At 38.8% G+C, this 27,515-nt stretch overlaps 1 protein-coding gene across 19 annotated transcripts in view; it reads left to right on the forward strand.

Annotated features, from left to right (window-relative positions):
- Positions 1-27,515, forward strand: part of ERC2 (ELKS/RAB6-interacting/CAST family member 2) — an 877,102-nt gene that overhangs the window by 277,525 nt on the left and 572,062 nt on the right. For all 19 annotated transcript variants that reach the window (XR_014796702.1, XR_014796703.1, XR_014796704.1 and 16 more), the window contains 2 exons: positions 2,322-2,477; positions 14,721-14,888. Coding sequence is in view for 16 of the 19 variants with exons in the window: in XM_084903110.1 (XP_084759236.1) it covers positions 2,322-2,477; positions 14,721-14,888 (324 nt within the window). In the remaining 3 variants the exon portion in view is untranslated. The remainder of the gene's footprint in view (positions 1-2,321; positions 2,478-14,720; positions 14,889-27,515) is intronic.

Genomic DNA, 27,515 nt, shown 5'->3' on the forward strand with positions numbered 1-27,515 from the left:
CATTTAGACTTTTCTTGTCGGGGAAGCTCTTTATCTGTCCTTTGATTCTAAGTGATAGCTTTGCTGGATAGAGTAGTCTTGGTTATAGGTCCTTATTTTTCATCATTTGAATATTTTGTGCCAATTCCTTCTGGCCTACAAAGTTTCTGTTGAGAAATCAGCTGACAGTCTTGTGGGAGATCCCTTGTAGGCAACCAACTGTTCTTCTATTGCTGCTTTTATGATTCTCTCTTTGTCTTTAACCTTTGCCATTTTTTTTTTTTTTTTTCTGTTAATCCTCACCTGCCATGAGATAACACTTTCTTTAAAAAAACAACAACAACTTTTCTTGTGTGTCTTCTTCTGAGGGCATTAATCCCACCATAAGGGCCCCATTCTAATGACTTCATCTAACCTTGACTACCTTCCAAAGGCTTCATTTCCAAATACCATCATATTATTAGTTAGGACTTTAACATATGAATTTTCTAGGCACACAAATGTCCAGTCCATAATACTCCCCTCTCTCAAACTGGAAGTATACTAGACTTCCAGAAATTGCATCTAAAATAAAAAAAAGCCTGGCAGGCTATATGTAAAAAGAATAATGATGTCAAAGGGGATTTTCTCCATTTTCAATGAGTTTAAATGGTATTATTTTTGTGACTTGAAATAATGCACTAAATACGGTTTAAAGGAAATAGAATACTGCAGAATGTACCATTTCTTAATAGTCTTGCAAATTTAAGAATCTCTTTATTTTATCTTCTTGGTTTTCCTTCTTTTCTCTCTCTCTCTCTCTCTCTCTCTCTCTCTCTCTCTCTCTCTCTCTCTCTCTCTCTCTCTCTCTCTCTCTTCCCTTCCTTCCTTCCTTCCTTCCTTCCTTCCTTCCTTCCTTCCTTTCTTCCTTCCTTCCTTCCTTCTTTTTTTTTTTTTTTTTGATTATTAATAGAAATTTCTCCAGCATTTCGAGCACCTGGATCTTGGCACATAGACAGTGGAGCTCAATAAGTTATTCTTGCTGATCCTTGTTAACTGTGACAACAATGTTAACAACAACAATAATTATTATATTGCCACAGGAGACATGTTTCGGGTATATAATATAGAGAAATAAAATAAAAAATGGTCACAAAGTCAGGATAGACACATTTGTTATTAAGTCCTTTTAATGAATTAGTTATGAATCGAATAGCTTATTCATCGTCTTTATTTTGGAACTTTTAACATTTATATTCCAAAAGAATTGTTAAGAAATGAATTGGTGATTTGTTTTAAATTAATATTCAGTCGTAAATGTATATAAGCTCCTGGAATCTGTACAATTAAATGGCAGGTAGATGGTGATTGTGGAAAAACTTAAGCGAAATTTTCAACGTTTCATTTACACGATAGACTTGAGTTTAATAATCAAGTTTGAGGGATGACTTATCCCCCCAACCCCCGCCCCCCATAAGAGCTTTCTCTTCTCTACTTTCTAATGCTTCATTTCTTATTATGCTCTATAGTGTATACAGAGTTTGTCATTTCCTTTAAAAGATTCTCTGTGGTTATTTTTTTTTCTCAATCTCACATTCTCGGTTTGTTTGTTTTTATTTTTGTTTTTTTATTGTAAATCAGTTGGTTAGAAATACCCTTCAAGGTAGTAATGTTTCTGCAATGCTAGGAGCTGACAGCTTGCCAAGTAAATCATGACGTTGTGATATGTTATTTCCAGTTACTATATAACTTTTAATATTTAGTGTATCAGTCATACTAAGTCACGTTTCAGTTATTTAATTTCACGTATGTCTGCATTTTAGATGAGAATCCTTTTTCCCATTAGTAGATTTTAATTTCCTTTTCTCTCACAGTCAAATTCCAAGCATGCCTTATAAAACCAGCCACAGAATATACACACGAGCACACAGTTTTTATGTTTACAAGTAGACTTAAGAACATACAGTGGTAAACTATATCTTAACTTAAAGATGTGAACACTTTTGATATCTTCACTTTTATCACTATTGCTTTGGTAATTTGATTCCCAGATATTAGGCAAACGTATCTAGGTAGCTCTGTATTCTATTGCGACATGATCTTTGTTAGGAGCTTAAAAAATAATCTCATAAACGTTCCTTAGAAGTGAAAAAAAAATGTTCTGAATTCACAGCTATGTCTACATCATAGTTAATCTATTATTACCAAAATTCCTATCTGAAATTCTGTTTTGATAACACTAAAAACAATTATTTTCTCTCTCTCTCTCTCTCTCTCTCTCTCTCTCTCTCTCTCTCTCTCTCTCTCTCTCTCTCTCTCCTCTCCCTCTCTCTCTCTCTCTTTATTTTAAATTTCACAAACAGGACACAAAAATTGCTTCATTGGAGCGAAACATCAGGGATCTTGAGGATGAGATCCAGATGTTAAAAGCCAGTGGTGTGCTGAACACTGAGGACCGTGAAGAAGAGATCAAACAGATAGAGGTTTACAAAAGTCACTCCAAGTTCATGAAAACTAAGGTATGGTCCAGAGTTACACACTTTTATACTCTTAGTGTGACTGGAAAGTTACGGTTTACTTACATTCTTTTCCCAAATACATAATCTGCTTTATATGATATCATGGAATATATGGACAAGAAAGAAGAATGCAGAAATTTTAGTTCAGATGCATAGATCCCAATGGAAATCAGGGAGAGACTTTGGTAGAATTCTGCCTCCACAGGGATTCAAGATTTTCTAATGAGTTTCTTTGCTGTTGCTTTGTCTTAGGAATTAAAATTACTTTTTTAATAGTCCTCTCACTTCCGAATTTCCTAAATTTTCAAAAGTATTTTAAAATGTTTCTTTCATTACCACATTTTGAGTCCATCCCTAGAAGATAATTCTCAAAAGGTGCTCTTAGAAGTCAACTTAACTGATTTGAATGATATAAACACCTTTTAAGTTTTAGTATAGTGTTTAAGACAAAAGTTGATTTTGAGTCCCAATACTACTATTTGTACAAATTATTCAACTTCTCCAAGCCTCAGTTTCCTCATCCTTGAAACAGGGATAAGAAAAAGAAAAAAGCCTCTAGCATTTTTTTTTTAATGATCCTAAGGGATCATGCATTTAAATTACAAAGTCCCTAGTCTGATCCCTACAAATGTCAGGCATTGTTGTTGACAGTGGTCATTATTATTTTTGTTATCTGTTGCTATGGAATATTTATGTATTATAATAGTAACGTGTTACACTAATTTATTTCATATTGCTAGTTTTAAAAAATTTGTCTTATATTTTTCAAAATTGAACTGGGCTACAAAGGGACCATGCAGCTGAATATCTATTATTTTTACATATATATATATATATATATATATATATATATATATATATATATATATGGACTATATGAATAGTCCAAATAGATCTAATAAGACTTTGAGGTGCTTTTATCTATTGCTGTCTTTAAACCATTTTGCTTTTGAAAATAATAACTGCACCAATTAATTTTTTTCAACCACTTGCTCTTAAATACTCCTATTCTTGATCTAGATTTTACTCTTTTTTATTGTCTTTTGTTGTCTTATTCTTAAATGTAGCAGATTTAAGAATAATGCATTTTTCTTTGAGAAAGCAGTGGGAGTAAGGAGAAAAAGTATTTAAATGATAATTGATTTTTTAATAAGTTGTGAAATAAATGTACTTAATTCTGCCAACTTTCCACCTGTAAGTTGACAGTGAGATTATGAATAAAAATGTGGATGGAGGAATGGAGATATGAGAAAGTTAATGTCCAGTGGGTTTGAATCTAACCCCTTCCTTTCAGGGGCCACCACAAAATGCAGAATGGGTTTTCCTGCTCAGCCCTGCCTTGTGGCTTCATTTTTGCAGTCCTTCCCTCTCAGAGCATTCATTAAGCTCAGGTGTAGCGAGCACAGTTGCAGGGTGGCCTGCAGATGATGACCAAATTTCTCAGGGAATGAAGACCAGAGGCACAGATCTGAGGGAACACTTGAAGTTTGGGGGAAATGATTGTTTCAGCTAAAACCTTCCCTCCATTCCCTGCCATTGCATGGTGGGAGACAGTGCAAGCCTCTACTATTAACAAAAACCGCCATGACATTTGTAAACTTCACTCACACCATGGACTCCTGTCCAGGTAACTGAAGCATTTCTATGGTCTTCAGCAAGTAAGTCCTCACTGTTTCTGGCCCACAGTTGTCTGAGAAACTTACTTTGAAGGGTTGGTTCCCAATGGTCAAGCCAGAAGAATGATTGCAGGGAGTTATGGAGTGAGGTGGGAAGAGCGCAGGCTGAGGGCCAAGGCAGCCTGGGGTGTCTCTAGCCTGTCCTTGCTGGTGGCGGCATGGCTTTGCACAGTGGCTAGAGGCACCCAACCACACTTTTCTCTTCTATAAAATGGGGGCAACACCACCCACTGTAGAGGTTGTCCTAAAGTTTTAAATGAAATAAGGTAGTTTAAGTTCTTAGCTTTAAAAAAAGAAAAAAGAAAAAAGAAAGAAAGCTGTTGACTTTTAATACACTGCCTGGTATTTTGCCAGCAAAATAGTTTACTAAGGAACAACAAAGAATTGCAATTCTGGATGTGGGGTCTAATGGTAAACCACACACACATACAGGGAAACAAAAGAGAGTTTTGTGGACTGGGAGGGACTATTGGAGGAAACTGCAAGTTCAAAATACAGTGACTATTCCCTTCTGAGCTGTGGCAGCCTCCCATTGGCTGAGCGGCTCCAGGGCCAGGAGGAGTCTCTCCTTCCTCCTGCTGTGACAGTGATGTGGCATCCTTCCTGTCCTGTTGGAGATGCAAGGCTTGTCTCTTTTTCTCCGGGTCAGTTGGTCTACATGTGCATGACAGTTTTCTAGACTCCTGACTCCTTTTATTTTTATTTTTTTTAAATTTATTTATTTTTAAAAATATATTTTATTGATTTTTTTTTTTTTTTTACAGAGAGGAAGGGAGAGGGATAGAGAGTTAGAAACATCAATGAGAGAGAATCATCGATCAGCTGCCTCTTGCACCCCCCTCCCCCTGGGGATGCGCCCACAACCAAGGTACATGCCCTTGACCGGAATCGAACCTGGGACCTTTCAGTCCACAGGCCGACGCTCTATCCACTGAGCCAAACCGGTTTTGGCTTGACTCCATTTTAAATGAGGTTTTGTTTATTAATTTTTACAGTTCATAATTATACCCATTATTATTGAAGTATAACCAAACATCATAATAATAAATGTTGTATTTAATTTGATTAATGGGGACAAGGGATTCTAAGAAATAAAATTAAAATGAGTTCTTATAATGTTATATCCCTTACAGATGGATAAAAATTAGATTAAAAAAATGCCCCTAGGAGTTATCTTTTTATATTTTCTCAATTGAAATGATGTTTTTTATTGGTTTGAACCATAATAGTTATTGCTCAAACTTCGTACCATTACTTCAATTACTTGTTTTTCTTACTTCTATTGATACTTTGATTCCGTAATTACTAAGCCTAGGAATGGCCTAGCAGTTTGGTTAAGACACAGCTATTGCTGAACATTTAGTCCCGGGTGCTTGTGTCTTATGCTTTTGGGATCCTTTAGATTGTGTGCACTGATTCCAGTGGCTAAACCATTAACATGGATTTTATGAAATTGGATAGGCATGGTCTGATAGCCTCTAAAATCAGATCATTAGCATATTTTATGGTTCATTGTTGCCTATTTTTTTTTTAACAAAGTTTATATGACTAATATTGCTTGTCAAATCATCACAGATATGTGAGGAGTTAATTTTTGCAATAGTTGACAGAACAATTTAGCTCCACCATTGGGGGTCTCTTGAACTCTTTAATTTTGCAGAGTTGTATGATGGATAAAGCTGTCATTGGTGGAGTCTGAGTATTGCAGTCCCCATAGACTTGTTAAACATTGTTTTTAGCGCATGGCACTGAGCTAGCCACTGAGGCCTACTAAAAATAGTGCATGTTCAAAGTATTTTCTGTCCATTTTTATTGACCACTTAGTAAAGAAATATACTCAAAACACTGCCCGGAATGCCCTAGCTGGTTTTGCTCAGTGGATAGAGCATCAGCCTGTGAGTAAAGGGTTCCAAGTTCTGTTCTGATCAAGGGCACATGCTCAGGTTGGAGGCTCAATCCCCAGTAGGGGGTGTGCAAGAGGTAGCCAATCAATGATTTTCTCTCATCATTGATGTTTCTCTCCCTCTCTCTTCCTTCCTCTCTAAAATAAATAAAAATACAAAACAAACAAACAAACAAACAAACAAACAAAACAATTCTACTCGGAAGATTTGATGGGAAGGGAATTCACTTCTGGCCAGAGTAATGCAGGCAGGCTGTTTAGGTTTAGAGGTGTTAGTATTTTTTTTTTTTTTTTGTCTAAATATTCAGATTGTCAAAACAGCAATGACAAATTTGGTGAAGAATGCAGACTTAAATCAATATTAGAGAAAATCTAGAAGGATAAGTGAAAATATCATCCCACTCCCAACTTCACACTGATAGGGAAGTTGGAAGAGCTCAAATCTATGTGAAATGACAGGTTTTCCAAAACAGGGGAGAAATTTTAAATTATAAATCCTCGAGACTCTGAAACTCACTTGGGAAATAGAAAAGTAATTGTTAAGGTCACTGGGTTTACTGAGGCAGTGATAGAGATGGAAATCACCAAAGGACTTTGGATTCCAACTTACAGAAATGCTAGATTTGAGGCTAGGAGTGTTGACTTTACAAACTTTTGTTTTAATGGTTTAAAAAGATTCAAAGAGTCATGGTAGAACATTTCAGACATCTTTTGAAACGTGGCATAAGGAGGGGACTCACACTCTTTGGAAACCAAGCTTAAAATTGCAGTTAAATGTTGTTCCTTCCTATTGTGGATTGTAATGAATAGGTGGAAAGCTTTGAAGGTGGCCAGAAAGTTTCTCCCTAATCAGGGGCTTTTGGACAGGCACCTCAGAATAACCTCTGTGTGCAAGACCAGGTGAGAGGTGCTGACTGACCTGAGTATTTCTTTACCAGATGTCAAAGCATGTTTTATCATGCTTACTTGTAAATTTACTACTTTTTTTTGTTAATCCATACCAGAGGATATTTTTTCCCATTGATTTTTGTTTTTTATTTAAGAGAGAGTGGAAGGGAGGGAGATAGGGCAGAAAGAGAAATAGAGGAGAGAGGGAGGAAGGGAAGGAGGGAGGGAGAGAGGGAGAGAGAAAGAGAGAGAGAGAGAGAGAGAGAGAGAGAGAGAGAGAGAGAGAGAGAGAGAGAGAGAGAGAGAGAGAGATGTGAGAGAGACATCTATGTGAGAGAGATACATCTATTGGTTGCCTTCTGCATATGCCCCAACCAGGGCTGGGGATCAAACCTGCAACCCATGCACGTGCCCTTGACCAGCGTCTAACCCACAACTCTTCAGTGAGTGGGTCGAGGCTCTAAACTAGGGGTGTCGAACTCAATCAGAGAAGGAGCCAAAATCTAAAATCCAGCCTAAATCGCGGGCCGAATGGTTTACTGAACAGTCATAAACTGACAATGTCATAAACTGACAGCGGAGTGCAGTGATGACAGCGCAGTGCGGGCCACATTGCAAGGCCTGGCGGGCTGGATTTGGCCCGCGGGCCTTGTGTTTGACACATGTGCTCTAAACATTGAGCAACAACACCCAGAGCGGGAGTTTTCTAGTTTAAAAAAAAGATGACAAGATAAACTCAAGCTGATTATGAAAAAAATAACCCCTGATATTGTTCACACATCCATGTTCTCCTTTGCTGATATTTTTGAAATACTCTTTCCCTGGAAATTGTTCACTGTTGATAAAACTGACTCAGCATTTGATTCTTTTTCATTAACAGAGCAGGATCTTAAATCAGTCCCCATTTCAATCTGTAATGATCTGCTCCAAATAGATAATAAAGGCAGATAATAATAATTGTTATATACAAATGCATTTTTGATATAGAAGTATATCGAAGATAGTTTTTTCAGTGAAATTTGACATAACAATGTTCCAACGTTGTGCTATGAAAAGGAATTTCTGTTTAATTATTAAAGTGAATCAAGCATGTAGGCTGGAGGGAAAGGAAGTGTTCTAATAGCCACGTGAAAGGGCGTGCTTGATGCCCTTTCTTGATGCTGAGCAGAGCCTGGATCTGGTAAGGACCCTTGAAAGCTCAGTGATTAAATTAAGCAGCAGTGAAGACCTAAATTGCTTTCGTTAATGTGATGTCATAGAAAAACTATGATGTAACACTTCTGGGAAGCTGGAAGGAGAATTGCAAAAATGTAAAAAGCAAATCCCAGAAACTCAGCTTTGCGAAGGCAGAGGGAAGCTGGCCATAGTCCTGGGTGGAGACTCTGGCGCCTTGCAAGCCCTTTGGCACTTGCACATTATCCCTGAGTACCGAGGCTCTGGGATAGCTGCTGGCTGCACCGCTCTCCCTGTTGGAAACTTCAATTTCTACACCTTCTTCCCCCGCCCACCCCCCACCCCCGGACTCCCCCTTGTCCCAACAGGCCTCCCCAGAGAGCTTAGAGGGATCAGACTGTGAGGGCAGAACTAAGAGGGTGTGAGAAGCATGAATTACTTTCAGGAGCACTGGTAAGCCGTTAACAATGGAAAGTAACATAAATAAGCATTTTTCTGGTAGGGAAAGAGTGATGGCAGCCCTCCTTCTGTATAAGACTTTGTTCCTCATCAATCACATTTCTCATCCACTGATCCCAGTGCTTCTGTATTCGCTACTCCCTCTGCTTTCAGAGTTCGCCCAAGATGCCAGTCTGTGGTGTTCCACCCCCTCCTTTATTTGGAATTTGTAACCCATTTTCTGATTAATCTCGGGAGGATTACCATCCTCATAACCCGAACTGCAGGATAACATGCATACCACTTGCTCCACATGAGGGCCATATCTGCGGTGACAAAGAAGCTGTTTTCCCGGGCGGAGTCCTTTTCTCAGGGTGGTGTTTGTGTCACAGACATAAGCGGTGGAAGAACTTTCAGAGGAGATGAAGTGTGCCTGAAGTCCTCATGGACTCCATACAAAGCGCGGATGGAATTCCGACGGGCTTTTCTTGCCATCACCCAGACAGCCTTCCCCTTCCTCCATTCTCATGTATGTGCGATTGCATCACTTTCCATTTTTATTGAGTTTATGGCTATAAAAGACGCCAAAGGCATATTTTTATGGAAGAATGTGGTTTTTTTTACCCCATAACTATATTCCCTCTAGAAAAGTCTTTTTCTGTTATTGTCTGCATATAGTATTTATTTAAAATTCATCTCATGGCAGTGATAGTCTGAAAGCTATTTAAAGCAACTGTGTATTTAATATTTATAGACTGAAAGAGTTTTATCTGTTTTTATTAAATAAAGTAGGTGCATGTAGAGCCTCCCATCTTCTTCTTTTCTGTTACCAAAATTCCATTTTGTCGATCAAGTTAATTTCATTCACATTTCTTTCTCAATAGCCCACTCTCACAGTGGATTTCTATTCCAATATTTGTAGAAGTTAGTACAGATTGGGTTTTTCACTATAAGCATCATCTTTGCATAAGCCTGTAGAGTTGAAAGTTTTGTTTTTAGCATTATTTTCAGATAAATAAATTTCATATGTGGAATCAACTAGATTCTGTGCTGTCAGGTCAACTGCCTGTGATTTGTAGCCAAATCCCCTGAGAAGACTGCTGATCACAACAGATTTTTTTTCTTTTGTAATTTTAGGTAATACTAACCCCGATTTCCCCTCTACTTACACTTCGGTGTGTGTGTGTGTGTGTGTGTGTGTGTGTGTGTGTGTGTGTGTAAGAAAGTGAGCAAGAGAGAATTTCCTACTCTATTCCGGATAAAAATGATCAACTCATATGATTAGATTATGACAATAATAATGTAGTTCATGGGTTGCACGTACCTGAGCTGTGCCACCACCTGCTTACACATGCCAGAATATGTTGATAATCAGTCATGATTCTTTCCCAGTGAACGTTCATGCAAACTGGAACCATTCTCAAGACTACCTTTCGGCCACCCACTACCAAACCTCTCGATACAGCAAAAATGATGCAACCTATTTGCCCCTTGATCAGTCTGACTTCTCCCTGAGGATGGAATCTCCTTCCATATAAACCTTTCTAGTAAATTGTGTAGCCTGAATACTTCTGAAGATGGTCTCATTTCTTTCTAAGCATCTCACACTTGTTCATGCTCAGCAGTTATTGTCAGTCGCTTGGTCCTCGTTTATGCCAGTTTTAGTTGCTGAAAACAAGAAAAATTGCTGGGTGAAATGTATTTTAGGACATATTTCCCCTGAGGGGGTCCACAGGGAACAAGGGGGACATCTGTAATACTTTCAACAATAAAGATAAATTTAAAACAAATAGAAAATAAAATAAAAATGCACTTGTGAACTGTCAAGTTGGAAGGAATCCCAAGGGCCCAAACTAAGCCAAAGCAGGGAGCTGGAGCGATCAGTGGAGCACTGGTTATATCTTCTTGTTAGCCTTTGCTAGACAGGTGAACTTGAGCTTTTATTTTCAGTCACAGGGACATTTAAGAGGTAGAAGCCTGGACCTGCTCAAGATGAAGAATCAAATAGGGGCTCTGCTACCACCCAAGGCTGGGGTCCTGGACAGCATCATCCTTCAGTGTGAGGATTAACTAGAAATAACCTCCCAATTCTACTCTCCTCTTACTCAGACTGGGGACTCCAGGGAGAAGTATATATATATATTTAAAACTGTGAGCCAAGTGGAAGATGAAAAAAACATCTCTGAGAATCTGTACCCACAGCTGGCTCTTGCATGGATGTGCAGTTTAAGGTGATCCAGAATCTTCAAGTAGAGGAGGTGGTTTAAAGGGGTCCTTGGTTGGTAGTGCCCTAGGTATTGGCAGAGGTAACTGCTCTAGAAGGCTATGTGCTAACTGAGCTGCAAAGTATTTCTGTAGGTAAAGTTACAAAAAATAAAATAAAGAAATGAAGGCATAATATATTTTTAAATTAGGAAACCTACAAGAAAGCAAGCCACCATAAGTGAGTCAGTAGAAAGAACAGATAGCAGAGCCAGGTAGCAGGAACTTGAACTTTTAAGACAAATGCTGTGACATAAATGTGATTAGTATGCTTAAATAAATAAAAGAAAGTATTTGAATACAAATAAAAGTCAAGAAACTATAAAAAATTTTCAAGAAAATTTAGCCCTATCAGTGTGGCTCAGTGGTTGAAACTTGACCTTTGAACCAAGAGGTCATGGTTTGATTCCCAGTCAGGCCACATTCCTGAGTTGTGGGCTCAGTTCTTAGTGGGAGATATTCAGGAGGCAGCTAATCCATGATTCTCTCTCACTGATGTTTCTATCTCTCTCTCTCTCTCTACCTCTCCCTTCCCCTCTGAAATCAATAAAATATATATTTAAAGATAAATTAAAATACCAAGCAAATTTAAAGAGAACTTCTAGAAATGGGAAATAAAAATACAAATTTCAAAGCTTAATGAATTAATATAAAATTGTCACAGAGGAGATTTCACAGAAGAAGAGAGACTTTAATGAACTAGAAAATAGAGCAGAATAAATTACATAAAAAGATGCAATACATGAAAGATAAATTAAGATACATAAAGAAGGTCAATTAAAAGTATAATCAGAGTTCCAGAAGGAAAGATGTAGCAGGTCACTACTTATATTTGAGGAAATAAAAACTGATACCTTTCCAAAACTGATGACAGATACCAATCCGCAATCAGGAGGCTCAAAGTAACCCAAAAAAGAGAAATTGGAAGAAACCTATCTATTTGTATAAAAAGAGCCATAAAAGACGAAGAAACAGTTTTAGAAAGCAGGATATTTGTCCAAAAGAGATATATATGAATGGCTAATAAGTATGTGAAAATATGCTTAGTGTCATTAGTTAGAGAAATGCAAGTGAAAACCATAATGAGATACCATTTTATACCCATCATATTGACTATAATGAAAAAGACAGACAATTACAAATTCTGGTGAGAGTATGTGAAAGTTAGACCCCACATATATTGCTGGTGGGAATGTGAAATGCTACAGTCACTTTGGCAAATGATTTAGGATTTTCTCAAAATGCTAAACATACCGTTGCCTCATGGCCTAGCAATTCTACACCTATGTATATACCCAAGAGAAATGAAAACATGTCCACACAGGCTGGTGCATGAGTATTTGTAGTAGCATTATTCATAATAGTCAAAATATAGATGCAACAAGAGTGCCCCTCAACTGGTGAGTTGATAGACAAAATTGCTGTATTCATGCTCGGAAATATTACTCAGCAATAGAAGGATGAATCTTGAAACACTATCTACGTGAAAGAAGCCAGTCACAAAGTACATATATTGTGTGATTCCATTTATACAAAATTCCCAGAATAGGCCAATCTATAGGGACAAAAAGTAGATTATTATTTGTCTGCAGCTGGGGGTTGAGGGTGGGGAATGGAGGACAGTTAATGGTTTTAAACTTTCATTTTGAGATGAGGAAAGGTTTTATTTTGAGATGGTTCACGTGTGCAACCAAGATGATGTGAAAATACTAAAAACCATCAATAGTACACTTTAGTGAGGTGAATTTTATGGTATGTAAATTACATTTCAATAAAGCTATCAAAAATGCAGCTAATGAAAGATTTCATAACATTTAAAGGAATGAATTTGTAGACATTAAGACAAAGAAACCATTTTTTTAGAGCTAAACATTGGTAGAACTATAAGGAAGAATTTATTATTTCACCATTGAGTAGGTGTTTTTAACCCACCTTTAAGTGATTAACAGATGAGGCAGTTTCCAAGATCGAAATATGGAAGATTGAAACTACTCATCCATCTCCCTTCCTTCCTCTCTCTCTCTCAAATCAGTAAACATACCCTCGGGTGAGGATTAAAAAACAAAACAAAACTCTTTCCAAAGTTGTAATAAAATGCAACTTTCTGAAACCTAAAGAGCGCCTATAAAAAGCTAAAACAAACATGAACGAATGTTCATGGTGAGACATTGAAATTCTTCCCTTTATGATCAGGAACAAGACAAAAGGAATGATCATTTCCACCAGCTTCTCTTCCTGTTTTTGCCCGCTGTATATTTGGTATGGCTTCCTCGGAGCACAGCGGCTGTAGGATAGCTGACTTCTAGCATGGTGGCTGGCTGCCAGCAGGAGGAGACCGAAGCTGCCATTCCTTCTGCAGGCAGAAATGTAGGACGCTGGTGACATAAGATTGGCAAAGCTGTGGAGTGATGAGCACACTGTACCTGTGACCATGAATATCAATGTAACTGCTTTGGAAAACATTTGTTTGTCTAGTGAAGTTGAAGGTGTGTATACGATGTGGTCCAGCAATGAACTTTTAGATTATTTTTACTATACCAATATGTACCAGGTGATATGTAGAAGAATGTTCAGAATAATACTTAAAAAATATATTTTTATTGATTTCAGAGAGGAAGGGAGATGGGGAGAGAGAAACATCAATGATGAGAGAGAATCACTGATCGGCTGCCTCTTGCAGTTCCCCCGCTGGGGTTTGAGCCTGAAACCTGGGCAGTTCCCCAGACCTAGAATGAAACTGGGGTCTCTTGGTTCATAGTTCGACACTCAACCACTGAGCCACATTGGCCAGGCCGGAATAGCACTTTAATAGGAAACAAACAAACCAACAAACAAACCAACAACACCTGAAAACAAATCCAAATATCTATCAGCAGCAGAATGGACAAATAAACTGCGGTAAAGATTTACACTGGAATACTGTTCTTCAGTGAAAACAAACAAATTGCTTGTACAGTACACGATTAAATCTCCAGGACATAAGATTGAGTAGAAAAAAGCCTAACACATAAAAAAAAAAAATCGCACAAAACATACACTGCAAACAAAGTTAAAAACCTAAATAGTATCCAACACTAAATGGTATATCATTTACAGATGGAAAAAAAAATTCATGGTAAACTGAAAAGACAAGCGAGAAAATGATCAGCATAAAATTTAGAGTGGGAATTATTTCTGAAGGGGGAAAGAAGGAGATTGAAATGGGTTGGATACCAGATATAATAATATAAAAGATCTAATAATCTTTTTTTGGTGAATTGAATGATGGATATTACTTGTGTTATTTTCTCTTATACTTTGTATATATTTTATTTCTTTTGTATTTTCTCAGTTTTTAATATAAGCAAAAGTACTTATTTTTGGGGGGTGGGGTGGGGTGGGGTGAGAATTCTCTTTTTTCAAATAATGCCCTTGAATGATTGTTTCCACCATGAATTGTAGAGAAGTCCAGGTTATGTCTTAGGTTAAGTACCTTTATTAGCTCCCTGTTTACCCTTCTGAGGGTCTTGGTGAGTTATCTTTGGTTTCATAGATGAACAGTAGGTTTGGCCAGGAAGCCTTCTTTCCACTGTGAACCTTAGCTATCAGTGGGGTGGAAGGTGGAAGACTCTCTGCTGACCTTACCTTTCCGGCTTTCTACACTCGCCGCCACGTTTGCAGAGCCTCTCCAGAACCCAAGACTGTGTGACTTCCAGGACCATCTTTTTCATCAAACCTGCATTGTTGGAATAGTAATCACTGACTATGAAAAAGAAAAAGAAATAAGTCATTGAAAGAACACACACACACACACACACACACACACACACACACACACGAAAGGACTATAAGAGGAACTAGTAGTTTTCAAATAGAGGGTATTATCTGTGGCTTCTAATTTCTTGCAATTTTGTTGTTTTACAGATTGATCAGCTGAAGCAGGAACTTTCAAAGAAGGAATCAGAACTTCTTGCCTTACAAACAAAGCTTGAAACCCTTAGCAATCAAAATTCAGATTGCAAGCAACACATTGAAGTGCTTAAAGAGTCGCTTACTGCCAAAGAACAGCGGGCTACCATTCTTCAAACCGAGGTAAGGCACTGCCTCAGGATTCTGGGCAGCAGATGCTGAGTTGATAGAAAATGTTCTACCTGCACAGCTTTCTTTAGAAGGTTCCTTATCCAAACCCTTGGGGCAAGGGGTGTTTTGGATGTCGGATATTTGGGTGGGTTTTGGAAAGGTAAGACCTACTGCATGTATCGTAGACTGTGTATCAATCCCAGTGAGGTTGCTGGGAGTGCTGTACAAACACATGGATATTTCTGCAGAAAAAGAAATTCTCACCCTAAATGGGTAAACAAACCCTCTGTCAGTTTGCTTCAGGTTGTGCCAGTAAAGGGAGTTTGCTTCATACTTGGATTTTTTTTCTTTCATTTTTTCAGAGCTTTTCAGATCTGGGAACCACAGATAAAATAAAAGATTGGATCTGGAATGGTTTTTATTTTATCAGAAATCATTTTTTAAAAGTCAGAATGTCACTTACTTTCCTTTGTTGTGTATTTATATAGTTCATCCTCCTGGCACCTATGATTCCAAAGGTTTCTTACTTTCTAGAGAGTCCCCTAAATTTTCAATATTCTTTTACCCGTTGAAGAAAGTTGGTGTTATACAAGTTTCCTAAAGGAAAAGTGGGTTTGTTATTTCTTTTTCACACCTAGAGAAAACAAACAAACATGTTACTATTCTATTTCCTTGCTTCTCCCCATTGGAATATATTCTGGGGATGGCTAAGGAATGCAGGACACAAGCAACTTATTATGTAAATAAAACAGTTGGCAGAAAATAAATTATTTGTGTGTAGGTGTGAAGGATGTGGTGAGTGCCCGATTTCCGTGTAGAGGCAACGTATGATGTGATCACTTTGGGAGAAGGCAGCCTAACGGAGATGCGGGTTCCCTCTTGTGCTCAGTTGCCCATGTCTTTGAATGTAGACGTCTTTGGGTCTGTGGGGAGATTTGGACTTGCCTTAGGCGTTTGTGGTCCATTCAGTAGGTCTGTGCCCTCAGTGGAGGTGCAGGCCACTGTTCAGAGGAGACGGGAAACAGGTTCCAGATTGGCTAAGTCCTGGCATGAACCCAACTTAGCCCCTATGCTCTTCACATTGGCTAAATTGCTTTTGTTTGATTGATTCACACCAAACAGTTATTTTAGCTTCAATGATGTAGTTATTCCACACTTAAGAAATACAATTTTCAGTTGTATGTGGTTTCACTCTGAATGTGGAAGCATGGATATTTTCTTTTTTTAAGGAAACATTTTAAATTATGCACATTGATGGGAAGGTGACTTAAATCTGCTTTGAAGAGGAGCAGTGAGAAGCATCTACAACTGTGCTGTCGAATACTGGAGCCACTAGCCACCTTATGTCTATTAAAATTTAAATGATTAAAAGTTAGTAATATTTAAAATGCAGTTCCTGGGTAAAGGGGCCAAATGCATGGTTGACAGAAGATGATTTGACTTTGGGTGGTGGCTACAAAATGCTATATATACACAGATCATGTATCATAGAAACCTATATATTCTTGAAACCTATATGATCCTATTAAACGAATATCACCCCATCTTACCTAATAATAGACAAACGTGTAAATTGACCGGACCTCCACTATGCACACAGCCAATCAGGAGTGAGTATGCAAATGAAACCAACAAAGATGGCAGGTTAATTTGCATAGGCAGGTGTGGAACAGCAGGAAGGGGCAGAACACCTGACATGAGGGGTAGGAGGATGGCAGAGGGAGCTACAGGAGCCGTGATCCACCCAGAGCAAGAATTTGCAGGCTTTTGGGCAGCCGGGAGTGGGGACTTGCAGGCTCCGGGTGACCAGGAGTGAAAGCAGGGGAAGGAAGGCCTATTCTTGCACGAATATCATGCAACAGGCCTCTAGTAAATTTAATAAAAACTAAAAAAATATTAAATTCTGTAAAATTTCAAATGTAGTTCCTTAGTTACATTAGCCACATTTCAAGTATTTAATGGTCAGCTATGGCTAATGAGTGCTGTATTGGCTAGCACAGTGCTAGAATGCTTCTCGTATCTAGCACATGTCTAGAATAAGAGTTGAAAACTATGTCTTGTGGACAAATCCCACCTTCAGCCTATTTTTGGAAGTAATGTTTTGCCAGGACACAGCCATACTCATTTACTAGTATCTATGTGTTGTGCTTGGCTATAACCGCAGAATTGAGTAGCTGCAGAGATTGTATAGTCCGCGAAGCTAAAAATATTTACTCTTTGGCCCTTTACAGAAGAAATTTGCCAATTCTTGGCTTTGTGATTTTGTGGGAAAAGGGCCGAGTGGGGATTGGAATGCCTGATTTGTCCTCTCTCTAACAGTCTTATTCTGAATGGGGCCAGATAGTTTGTGACCCTTGTTATTCTTCATACTCGTTATTCATAAATTAACTGATCGTATCCACAGTTGTTTGAAGTTGGCAATAACACCAGCATCCATACTAATATATATAAAAGCTTAACAATGGTTACAACAGGTTCATCCATTGCTATGACGCACACTGACCAACTGGGGACAGATGCTCAATGCCCCCTGGTGGTCAGAGCACTCCCACAGCCAACTTCCTTAGGCCAGCCAACCTCCCATGGTCCCTCTCCCTGGCTGGCCAGCCCTGATCTGCCCTGATTGGCCCTGATTACCAGCCAGGTGGAAGGACCCCCGACTTGTGCATGAATTCCTGCACCCGGCCTCTAGTTACTAATAAAGGTAGTGTGATTGTGTTGTCATATGTTGGGTAGGAGGAGAATTGAGAAGGAAGGCAATCTGTTGAGGAATTGCCGAAATCGACAGTCCGCTACTTGTGGTTTCTCTCCAAGAGGGAGGGATGAGAAAAGTCGGCCCTGGAAGGCTTCCTTCCTTTCTCCTGCTCTCTTGCACTGAGGAGAGCTGTATCCCCAGCCCATATCCCTTTTCTTATCCTCTCCTGGGTGTTTTCCCTCTTGAATGAATGTAGTCACGTTAGACCTATGTATATTTCATGAAAAAGACAGTGGTGACATTATGCGGATAGCTTCCATCCCACGTTCAATAATTAAAACGACCCAATAAAAAAGACGGTCCTTTGAAGTAGAAAAATTATTCTCCATGTGCAGAGAAAGTGAGGTGATTTTCTCGTCTTCAGCTTTGAAGTTCAGAGTGTGTGATTAACGATTTTATCAGCTGGAGACATCAGAGGAATTTTCTTTTTTTTGCCTTTTTCCTTCTTTTAAGATCTCTGTAAATAAAAATGGAGACAGTTACCCAGTGATGTCCATCTCTTAGGGGAAGCAGTTTCAGTTAAAATTTGCTCTAATTGTTGGGTCACAGGCAAAGGATTTTTTGGCAACAGGGTGAAATATATTAAAGCGATTTCCCCACCTCTAAAGAGTCTCCCTACCTTAGCGGATGAGTATTCAGTAGATATGTTGTGTCTCATTCTGCCCGGAAGACAGATCAGGGCTCATCCTCGCAGGAGGTTACATGTGATAGCTCCTTCCAGTTTGATTCCTGGGTCACTCCTTAAGAGCTTTTGTCAAAACAGGAGAGGGTTCTTTCTAGAATTAGAAGAAACTTTCTGGTTTCTCTGGAAAATTTGTGCTCCCAAATGATTTTAGCTACTCTTTTAGGATATGGTGTACATAACAGATGCCACTGGTTTAACAGTTCCTCTCTGCCAGGAAGATTGTTACCGTCAGAGAATGTTCGCTTGGGAGGCGGCAGGACGAAGAGCGGGACAAGGGGTGGGAGGCAAGTTGTCTGGGTTTGAGGCTGTGTGGCTTGGCTCCTGGCTTGGTTGTTTTAACTTGCATAAATGCCCAGATGCTCTGACATGTGAGCAATAAATCAATGGAGTAATAATTATGCACACAGAGGGATACACCACATAGCTCTTAACATAACATTTTATTTTTTAAAATAGCTTCAAAGGAGCCCATAGCCAAGTTTCTTATTTTGCTACTTTCCTGGATGCTTTTTTATATACCAACTTTATCCCCATCCTCCAACACATTAATTACATGGCAATAGAGATGATAAATTAGTTTTCTTGAGCACCTCGGTTTTTCTTGATTTCAACACATAAAATTACCTGCCTGGTAGTGTGGCTCAGTGGTTGAGTGTTGACCTACGAACAAAGTGCTCTCTGATTTGATTCCCGGCAAGAGTACAATTTGGGTTGCTGGCTTGATTTCCAATAGGGGGAGTGCAGGAGGCAGCTGTTCTATGTTTCCGTCTCATCAATGTTTCTTATCTCTGGATCTCTCTCCTTCTCCCACTCTCTCAAATCATTAAAAAGATATTTAAAAATAATTCTAACATATCCAGAAATTTAGAAGAGAGGCCTAGATATTATTCTATGGTCTGAATTAAAATGTTGTGTGAAGAACACAGTGTTTGGAAGTGGGAGGTATGTGGACACACTTTAGCCATCCCATTGGATAACTGTGACGTGGATAGGACTTGAACTTCTCTGAGCCTGCATGTCTTGACCTCTAAAATGGCAGTCTGTGTGTCAGCCTGATGCATCTGTGTGAAAAGTGCTTTAACTCTGGTAAAAGGTTTTAGCTATAAATTGTGTTGATTTATCATTATCACTGTTATTATTTTTATTGTATCTCACTGGTGTTTGGGGAATGTTCCAGCTCACTTCTCTTTCATCATCCATTCTGTGTGTTCTGCCTTTGTGGGTCTCCTTTGAGATTTTGGTGTCCACAGATACAGAACTCAGACTTTTATATTTCAACTGAGTTGCTTTTTCATGAAGTTGCTATAAAAGTGCCATCTGGAGTAAAATGTCGTGTGCAGAACACAGCGTTTAGAAGTGGGAGGTGTGTGACATGCTTCAGCCTTCCCATTGGATAGCTGTGACGTGGATGAGACTTGTACCTTGAATTAAGGTTCATATTGCTATGAAAGTCTGAGTTCCGAATCTGTGGACACCAAAATGTCCAAGGAGACCCACAAAGGCAGAATTAAGAGGTTTGTTAGGGCTTTCCGGAAACTTTTCACCAGCCCAGCATGTTTTGTAACAGCCAGATGTGACAACTCCTTTGCATGTTTTCTGGGAGATGTATTATATGACAGTGGTGTGGTGCTTGCTTTTTTTAAAAAAAAAATATTTTATTGATTTTTTACAGAGAGGAAGTGAGATAGAGAGCTAGAAACATCAATGAGAGAGAAACATCGATCAGCTGCCTCCTACACATCCCCCACCCCACCCCCCCGGAGAGGAAATAAAAAGAGATAAATGTTCAGCCCGCAAAAAAGGTACATGCCCTTGACCGGAATCGAACCCGGGACCTTTCAGTCTGCAGGCCGACGCTCTATCCACTGAGCCAAACCGGTTTTGGCGCGATGCTTGCTTTTATACTCACTGCTGTTCCAAATAGGTCAGGGAAGAGATCTACTTGAGACCCCATTAATGGAGACAGAATATAAGGGCTTTGTGTTCTTGAAGACAATGTACAACACATGCAGGTTAAGTTAGTGGCAGCTTCATAACAAGGGCTCACAGTATTTTTGTTTTTTGTTTTTTAAATAAAATCCATATAGAAAGAAGAGACTCTCATGCAATTTATAGGCTTATTCCCAAGGAACATTCACCTCAGCACATATACACTCATTTTCATGCAATAATGAATGTAATTTCAGGCAGCCTATAGATGCCCTGAAGCATTTCTGAGAATTTCACATGAAAGATTCCTGCCCTATAGATTTCATGCAACACATAGTTTCTGAATGACTACTGTGTATGAACTATGGTTTCAGCCCTCATCCAGCCAACATTCTATTGGTTATATGGATGCATGATAGATAACTTATTTATAGTACCATAAACACTCAGGAATTTCTGGTTATTAATCATTTCACAGGATGTCTTATATACTACCTTCATTGGGTTGTTTAAAATTGGGTAAATAAAAGAAGGAGAGGAAATAAAAAGAGATAAATGTTTAGCTCCTTTGAAAACTAAAGTAGGCAAGCTGTATGAAATATTCATTCATATCGCTCATATTGGAAGGGTCATGTTGGTAAGGTGGTTACTCTGTACTCTTTCTGTGTTTTGATGAGATCCGATATATTTTGAGTCCACACTCAAGCAACTTGGCTCTTGTTGAGAGAGGGGATGCTTTTTATGGGGTTACAGACACTCTGTTGGCTGGATTCTTTCAGATGTTACCTCATCTACTCAGAAATGCTTCCGTAGGCTGTACTTCAGAAAGACCCTTCTCTCATCTTGTCTAAATGAGGGAGGTATCACTAACAATATTTTATTGAGCATTGGATAAGGTTGGACCCATAATCTCAGGAGCTATTGGTCTTAGACTTTTAATTTTAATTGTATTGCCCAAATGTCCACCAAGTGTCTTGTGGTTGCCATTCTGAGTTCCGGGAACTGTGGATAAGTGTGTCCCATGCAATATTTTCTTTTACCTTTGACTTTCAACTTGTGAAGTTGGTATTGTTGACCCGGGTTTTTTTTTTTTTGTGTGTGTGTGTGTGTGGTGTTTTTTTTTTAAGGTGAGAAAATAGAGGTTCAGAGAGGATGTGTAACTTGCTCAAGGTTTCAGAATAATGAGGGACAGGGCCTCAGCTCTCAAATCCTGAGCTCTTAACCCTACATCTAGTGCCTTCCATGAGTCCCTTTGTGTCAAGGGACTGACATACATGATCACATTTAATGTTCATGGCAAAGTAAGTTTTATAATATGTCTTGATAGGTGAGTTCATTGGGATTGCAAGAATGCTTAGTAAACTGGTTATGAAGAGAGATAAGAATGAATATCTCAGTGGTTTAACTCCTTAGAGCAAGATATGGCCATAATAACAATAACACCGTGGCCAAAATATTGAAGGATATTGGCCAAACTCAAGAGATGGTGACATTTTCCCTGAAGTCTAGAATCCTAGTGCAGTAAGAAGAATTCATTGTGTAATATTTAATTTTTATTTCTTTAAAGATGTTACGATTATGTACATTTACATATAGTCACACATACATGCGCACTTTGTAAAAAAAAAAAAGTAAAAGGATGGAAAATAGTATCTTACTGTGCTTTCTCTTTATGTTGGAGACTCAGGTGATCTTTAGATTGTCTATGATACAGATATTATACATTTGTAATGAAAAAAAATTATTAAGTGCATTTTTAGCAGAAGTGGTGATGCTCATGTCTTCAGGGAGGTGGTGCAAGGTGCTGGTGGAGGAGGAGGTGGCAGCGATGTTTGGTCTCTGAGTCACGCGTGATTCAGTGTCATAACACAGCCAGACAGCAGGCTTGAGCTGTCCGTTTTCAAGCTGAAGAATAAAAGCCAAGCAAAATGTTGTTGTTCCATGGAGAAGACAGATTTCATGAGTCCCTGTTTCCTGGTTTGCTCATAGTGAGATGAGGCTAGACTCCTGAACATAGGGGTTACCATGCCAAAGAGTCTGAATGCTTTGTGGCCTCTTGGGACTGTGGGGCCAGCTGCATTCACACAGGGCTTTGCAAACTATTCCAGATACTAAGAAACACCTCTCTTCTGAATTCACATGCTTCGAACAAGAGGGTTTTTAGTGAATGAAAACAAGATTTGTCACATCCAGAAGGTGGATTTCCCAGGAGTGCGCCTTTACTTCCTCTGTCACTTCAGTTTCCCTTTTTACCTCCTGCCTTGGTTGACTAGCAAGCAGAAAAGTCCCTTTTAACCCTTCGGCACAGCCTTCAAAGAATATTACGTCAAACGTGCCTTCCGAGGTAGACTTTTCTTTAATGGTTTTCAAACTCGTGTTTAACAGTGAAGTGCTTTTTAAGAGAGTGGGTAGCATCCTACACAACCGCCTTTTGAAGACTGTCAAACCACCCAGCACCGCATTGGGGGGTGTTGTCTCCCTCTCAAGACTTGCAAGGAATGCCTTTAAAATGAATACATTAAGGGACTTGCTGAAAAAAAAAATAGACAAAACAACATCCCAGTGTCACTTGTATTTTTCCACGCTAATCCCGTCGCTGGCTTCACATTTTAAAATGTTTTCATTTGACCAGGAAAAGCATCATTTGCAATTTTTATTGATAACACTCTTAGCTGCAAGAAAAAGACATAAACCTGCAAAGCTGTAACTATCATGGTGGCCACCATTGGGAGGTCTGCCGAATGGTTTATTACTGGCAGAAAAAAAGCCTTGGGAACCACAGTCGTTATGGGGGTCACCACCTCTGCTACGCGCATTTCCCTTCCCCCCTTTTCCATTCTGAGGGTATGTACGATGGCAGTGCCAAACTACACACTCCCCCCCTCCCCTCATGCCGGTGGGCTTTGTTTTGATTCTCTCTTTATTAATGATGTGAAAACTTTGGGGTCACATAAAAATGAGCCGGGGTCAGGCGTGGTGGGCCCCAGAATGCTGAAAATGTCCTTCTATCCAGCTAGCGAAGACATTGTTTAAAGGGGCCACACTGTTCCTTCCTGAAATTCTTAGCTGTTTTGCAGACTTTTAGATTCCCCGGGTGAACTTTGTCCAGCGGCCTCAGGCTCTTGCTTTCTTAAGGTAAAACCTGAAAGACTTCTGGCGGAGGAATTCAGCTGTGGAGGAATTCAGCTGTGCTGCGCTTGTTGGCTGCTGGTCCATGCAATGCTTTGTCTGTTAAAGGATGATGCAGGTAGCTATGGACATTAGTCCGTTCCACAAGCCAAGCGCCTCGTCCTTTTGTTGCTGTTCTTGTTGTTCAGGCTTTTCAGAGAAGGCCTTAGTTAACACCTTGCTAGTATAAAATCGCTTTTGACTTCATAAACACAGGTGTTCAGTGTGAATCTTAATGAACTGTGAAATAGGTAGATGTCTAAAAGGAAATCCTATAAATTGTGAACATGGCTGTCAGCGCCCTAAATGGATTAGGAACGTTCATTGTCTGCTCTGTAACTGGACACCGATGCAATGCGTGGACGAGAATTAGCCCTGAAAAGTCAATAAAATGCAGGGGAAACGTTGAGCCTGGGAGATGTTGATGGTGTGGGTCCCCTTCACCCTCCTCACCGCCACAAATGGAGGCTGGTGCGGAGGCCTCGGAAGTCGGAATGGCCATTCAGAAGACAGCCAAGGAGAAATACATACTAGCAGACAACACAGAATTTATAGAGCAAAACCACAAACACCTTACTTTCCATTGTACTAAAATAATGATATTTTACAGTACTACTCGTTTTGTATGTAATTCTGCTTTCAATTTTATATTGTTACTGTAGCTCAAGTCTCATTATAAGTGTTCCAACAAAAATCCCTTTTTAATCAAAAACTTTCCAATCCTCAGCCTATTGTCAATTTATTTTGAGCAACTTATTTTTCTAGTGAAACAAAAGAATTTGGCCCTTCTTTTTTTGAGCTCCGTGGGATGTTATTTGACCTGTGTGGCTACACATGTAATGAAGACAACGGAATCATGTTAAATCCTGTCATAATCTTCACCCTTCGTTTTGGTGTGTGGAGATGGATTCAGAGCCCTCTTTTATTCTTTGATGGAAAATAAATAGACCATTGCTATTTTTTATTCGATTTTACTTCTGTTTGAAAAAAGGCATATTCTATACTGTATTAAGCTATTACTGGAAGTGACAGCATCCAATTAGCCGATGGTCCCGGAAAAACTACACGTCCACTGGTTAGTGTTGCTCACTGGTGAATGGTTTGCAGGAACAGCAAGGATGTATATCTGTCATATCTGTGGGAAGCTGAATTTCCACTCTAAAAAGGAGATGACAGAATTTAGAAGGAGGGAATTCCAACAAAACTCTCCCTGACCCCTGAGCTCACATTCTTTCTTTCTTTCTTTTTTTTTGGGAGTGGGGGGGGGGCGAGGGTGAGGGTATGAATTTTATGGAAAACAGGATTTATTAAGTACTTCCATTCATTTTTTTCTTTCCTTCTGGGGGGCACCATTTGGAAATAGCCAGTTGACACTGTGATTATGTTCTCCTGACACTGGACCCCCATTTGTAACACTTGCCCCCACTCGTCTGGAAAAAGGCTCACAGTCGCTGTGGTTGGGTTTCTTTATGTGCTTGTTTACATACCAAACCAGAGTCTGAAGAGTGAAGTTGAATTGCAGGGCTTCTGCAAGAATCCTTTCCCCATTTCCACGGGACTTTATTCTTTTTTAAATTAAACACAGATATTTATTCCATATAGACGTATAGTTTCCTTCTCTTATTTTATTGGGAATAAAAAAAGAGGGAGAGAACACAACTGGAGGTCATATGTGGATGAAGATCATTTGAAGCCTACACATTTGTTTTCATGGCAAGTGTTTCTCTCTTGAAGTGTGGGAAATTTTTCTTGCATCTTTTACTATTTTTATTTTCAAATGTAGGTGATTTTTAAAATTCTTATAACAGAAGGATGTTTGTCCTCTGAAATACTTACTTGGCAGTTGCTAATTTGAAACTGGACAGACCGTACCTTGTGCCATTAGGACCTGGCCAAAGGCGAAGGGAAAGGGAAGGTCCTGCTCCTCTTTACTGAGTGTGACTCCTTCGCCTCCTGCCAGCCATGCTGGGCCTGAAGGGTCCGTTCTCTCCAGGGGGAACCGCCTTTGGCTGCTCTTTGGGATGCTAAACAGACCAAGCAAAATGCTTGCCTAGAAGTGCTAGGGACTGCCAGAGGGCTAGACCTCAGGATTTGTCAACTATTCAACCTCAATCCCATCCTAGGTCAAAAAGAACATTTGCAGAAAGAGGTACATGAATTTTACAGATTTAATTTGTAAACATGTAATCATATTTGTAGTGTGTGTGTGTGTGTGTGTGTGTGTGTGTGTGTGAAGATAGAAAGAGACAGAGCACTAAAATATGGAAATTAGGTATGCAGCATTATTTTGGTAACCTTCTTTGCTACTATTAAATATATACTGTGTGTTAGGCATGGTCCCAGGTGCCAGGAATATCAAAGTAAACAAGAGATAAATGTTGCCAACATTATCATCCATAATATGATTATTGAAAAATGTTTAAGGATTCTTTATAGTTCTTTTTGTCCTTGAATATCCACTGGTATTGATTCATGAAGGATTCAGTCTAGTGGACTGTTGGTTGCTTGACAGAGCAACCCCACAAAGACCTCGGGTATATAACCATGCCTCTGAGTGAGGGTGTGCAAGTACCTAACCAAAGGACAACTTACTTGAATGCTTGGGGCTCTTTTCATTTATAAATCTTTAGAGTTTCAAGCACAACTTTTTTTGCATAAAATGTCTCTGGTATTATGGGTCATTGTGGCCTCAGTGGGGTTTTCTTTACTATACTGCACCTGAGTATTTATTTTAACCCTTTATTAGCCTAGTATTTACATTGAAGGAAAACATCATCACAATATAAGCTTCTTAAAGAAAATGACCTTTTGGCATTTTTACTGGGGTATATGATCTCAGAGAGCATATATCCCAGGGAAGATATTTTTGGAGTTCCTATAGTATGTTTACTATAGGAACTCCAAAAACATCTATTGGATTTATGGATGCTCTCCTGTATCACTAGAGGTGTAGTGAGAGAATTACATGAGATATTGCATCATGGTAGCAATAGAAATATCCAGTCTTAGGCGATGCTTTAATACTAGTATTAGGAGAAAGCATGGATTTACTCCTTTATAACTTAGGTCTGGGGAAAACTTTTCTACTATGAATCAACATCTGGTTCCAATAATGTATAAGATTGATAAATTTGATGTCATAAAATAAAGAATTTTTGCATGGCAAAAATTATTATAGGCAGAGTAAAAGACAAATAACTTGGGCAATATACTTATAAGTTATGCTGCAAGTAAAGAGTTCATAGCCTCAATATATAGTTGTTAAACAAAGGACCAACAATCCTATGGAATAATGTGCCTGATATATAGGTAACATACAGAAAAATAAGTGTAAAAGGTGCTTAATTTATAATACTCAACCTAACACATAAGAGAAATACATATTAAAACTACATTGAAAAATAATTTTCACTTATTAGATTGTTAAAATTCCAAATATTTGAAATGTATTCTATTTATTGGTAATACTAGGTAAAACTGCCCTCTACTAACAATGCTCGTAGGAATGCAAAATGTTATATCCACCTTCAGAAGAGAATTTGGCAACATCTGGCAACTTACACATGTTTACCTTTGACTCAGCAATCCCAATTCTAGAAATATTGTAGATCCTAAAGATACTGCAAAAACACAGAATATCCAAGACTATTCATTGCAATACTATCTGTAATAGTAAAAGACTGGAAACATCCACGATGGTTACCAGGAAGGGGTCTGATTGAACAAATCACTGTAATCCACAAAATGGATTAATATGTAGTGGTGTGAAAGATAAAGAATCTCTCTATATATACTGATATGGCATGACTTCTAGAATATATTGTTAAGTGAAAAAACAGAAGGTGGTTGAAGTGTATAGGATATGCTACTTAAGAGATTTGCATATTATATGTATATATTTGTTTATATATTTTTTAAAAATTGATGGACAAAGAAGTTACTTGTTTGCAGTAAAATGAATAGACATGGAAAGAACCTAGGTTTCTTTGAATATTTTGTTTTGTAGGTTTGACTTTGGAACCACATAAAAATTTTGCATAGTTATAAAGTAAAATTAAATCCAAAAAGGCAATTGCTAAAAAGTTAAAAGGAAAATTAACCT

The sequence above is a fragment of the Pipistrellus hanaki genome, assembly GCF_964339955.1.
Source record: "Pipistrellus hanaki genome assembly, chromosome: 13".
NCBI classification, from domain to species: Eukaryota; Metazoa; Chordata; class Mammalia; order Chiroptera; family Vespertilionidae; genus Pipistrellus; species Pipistrellus hanaki.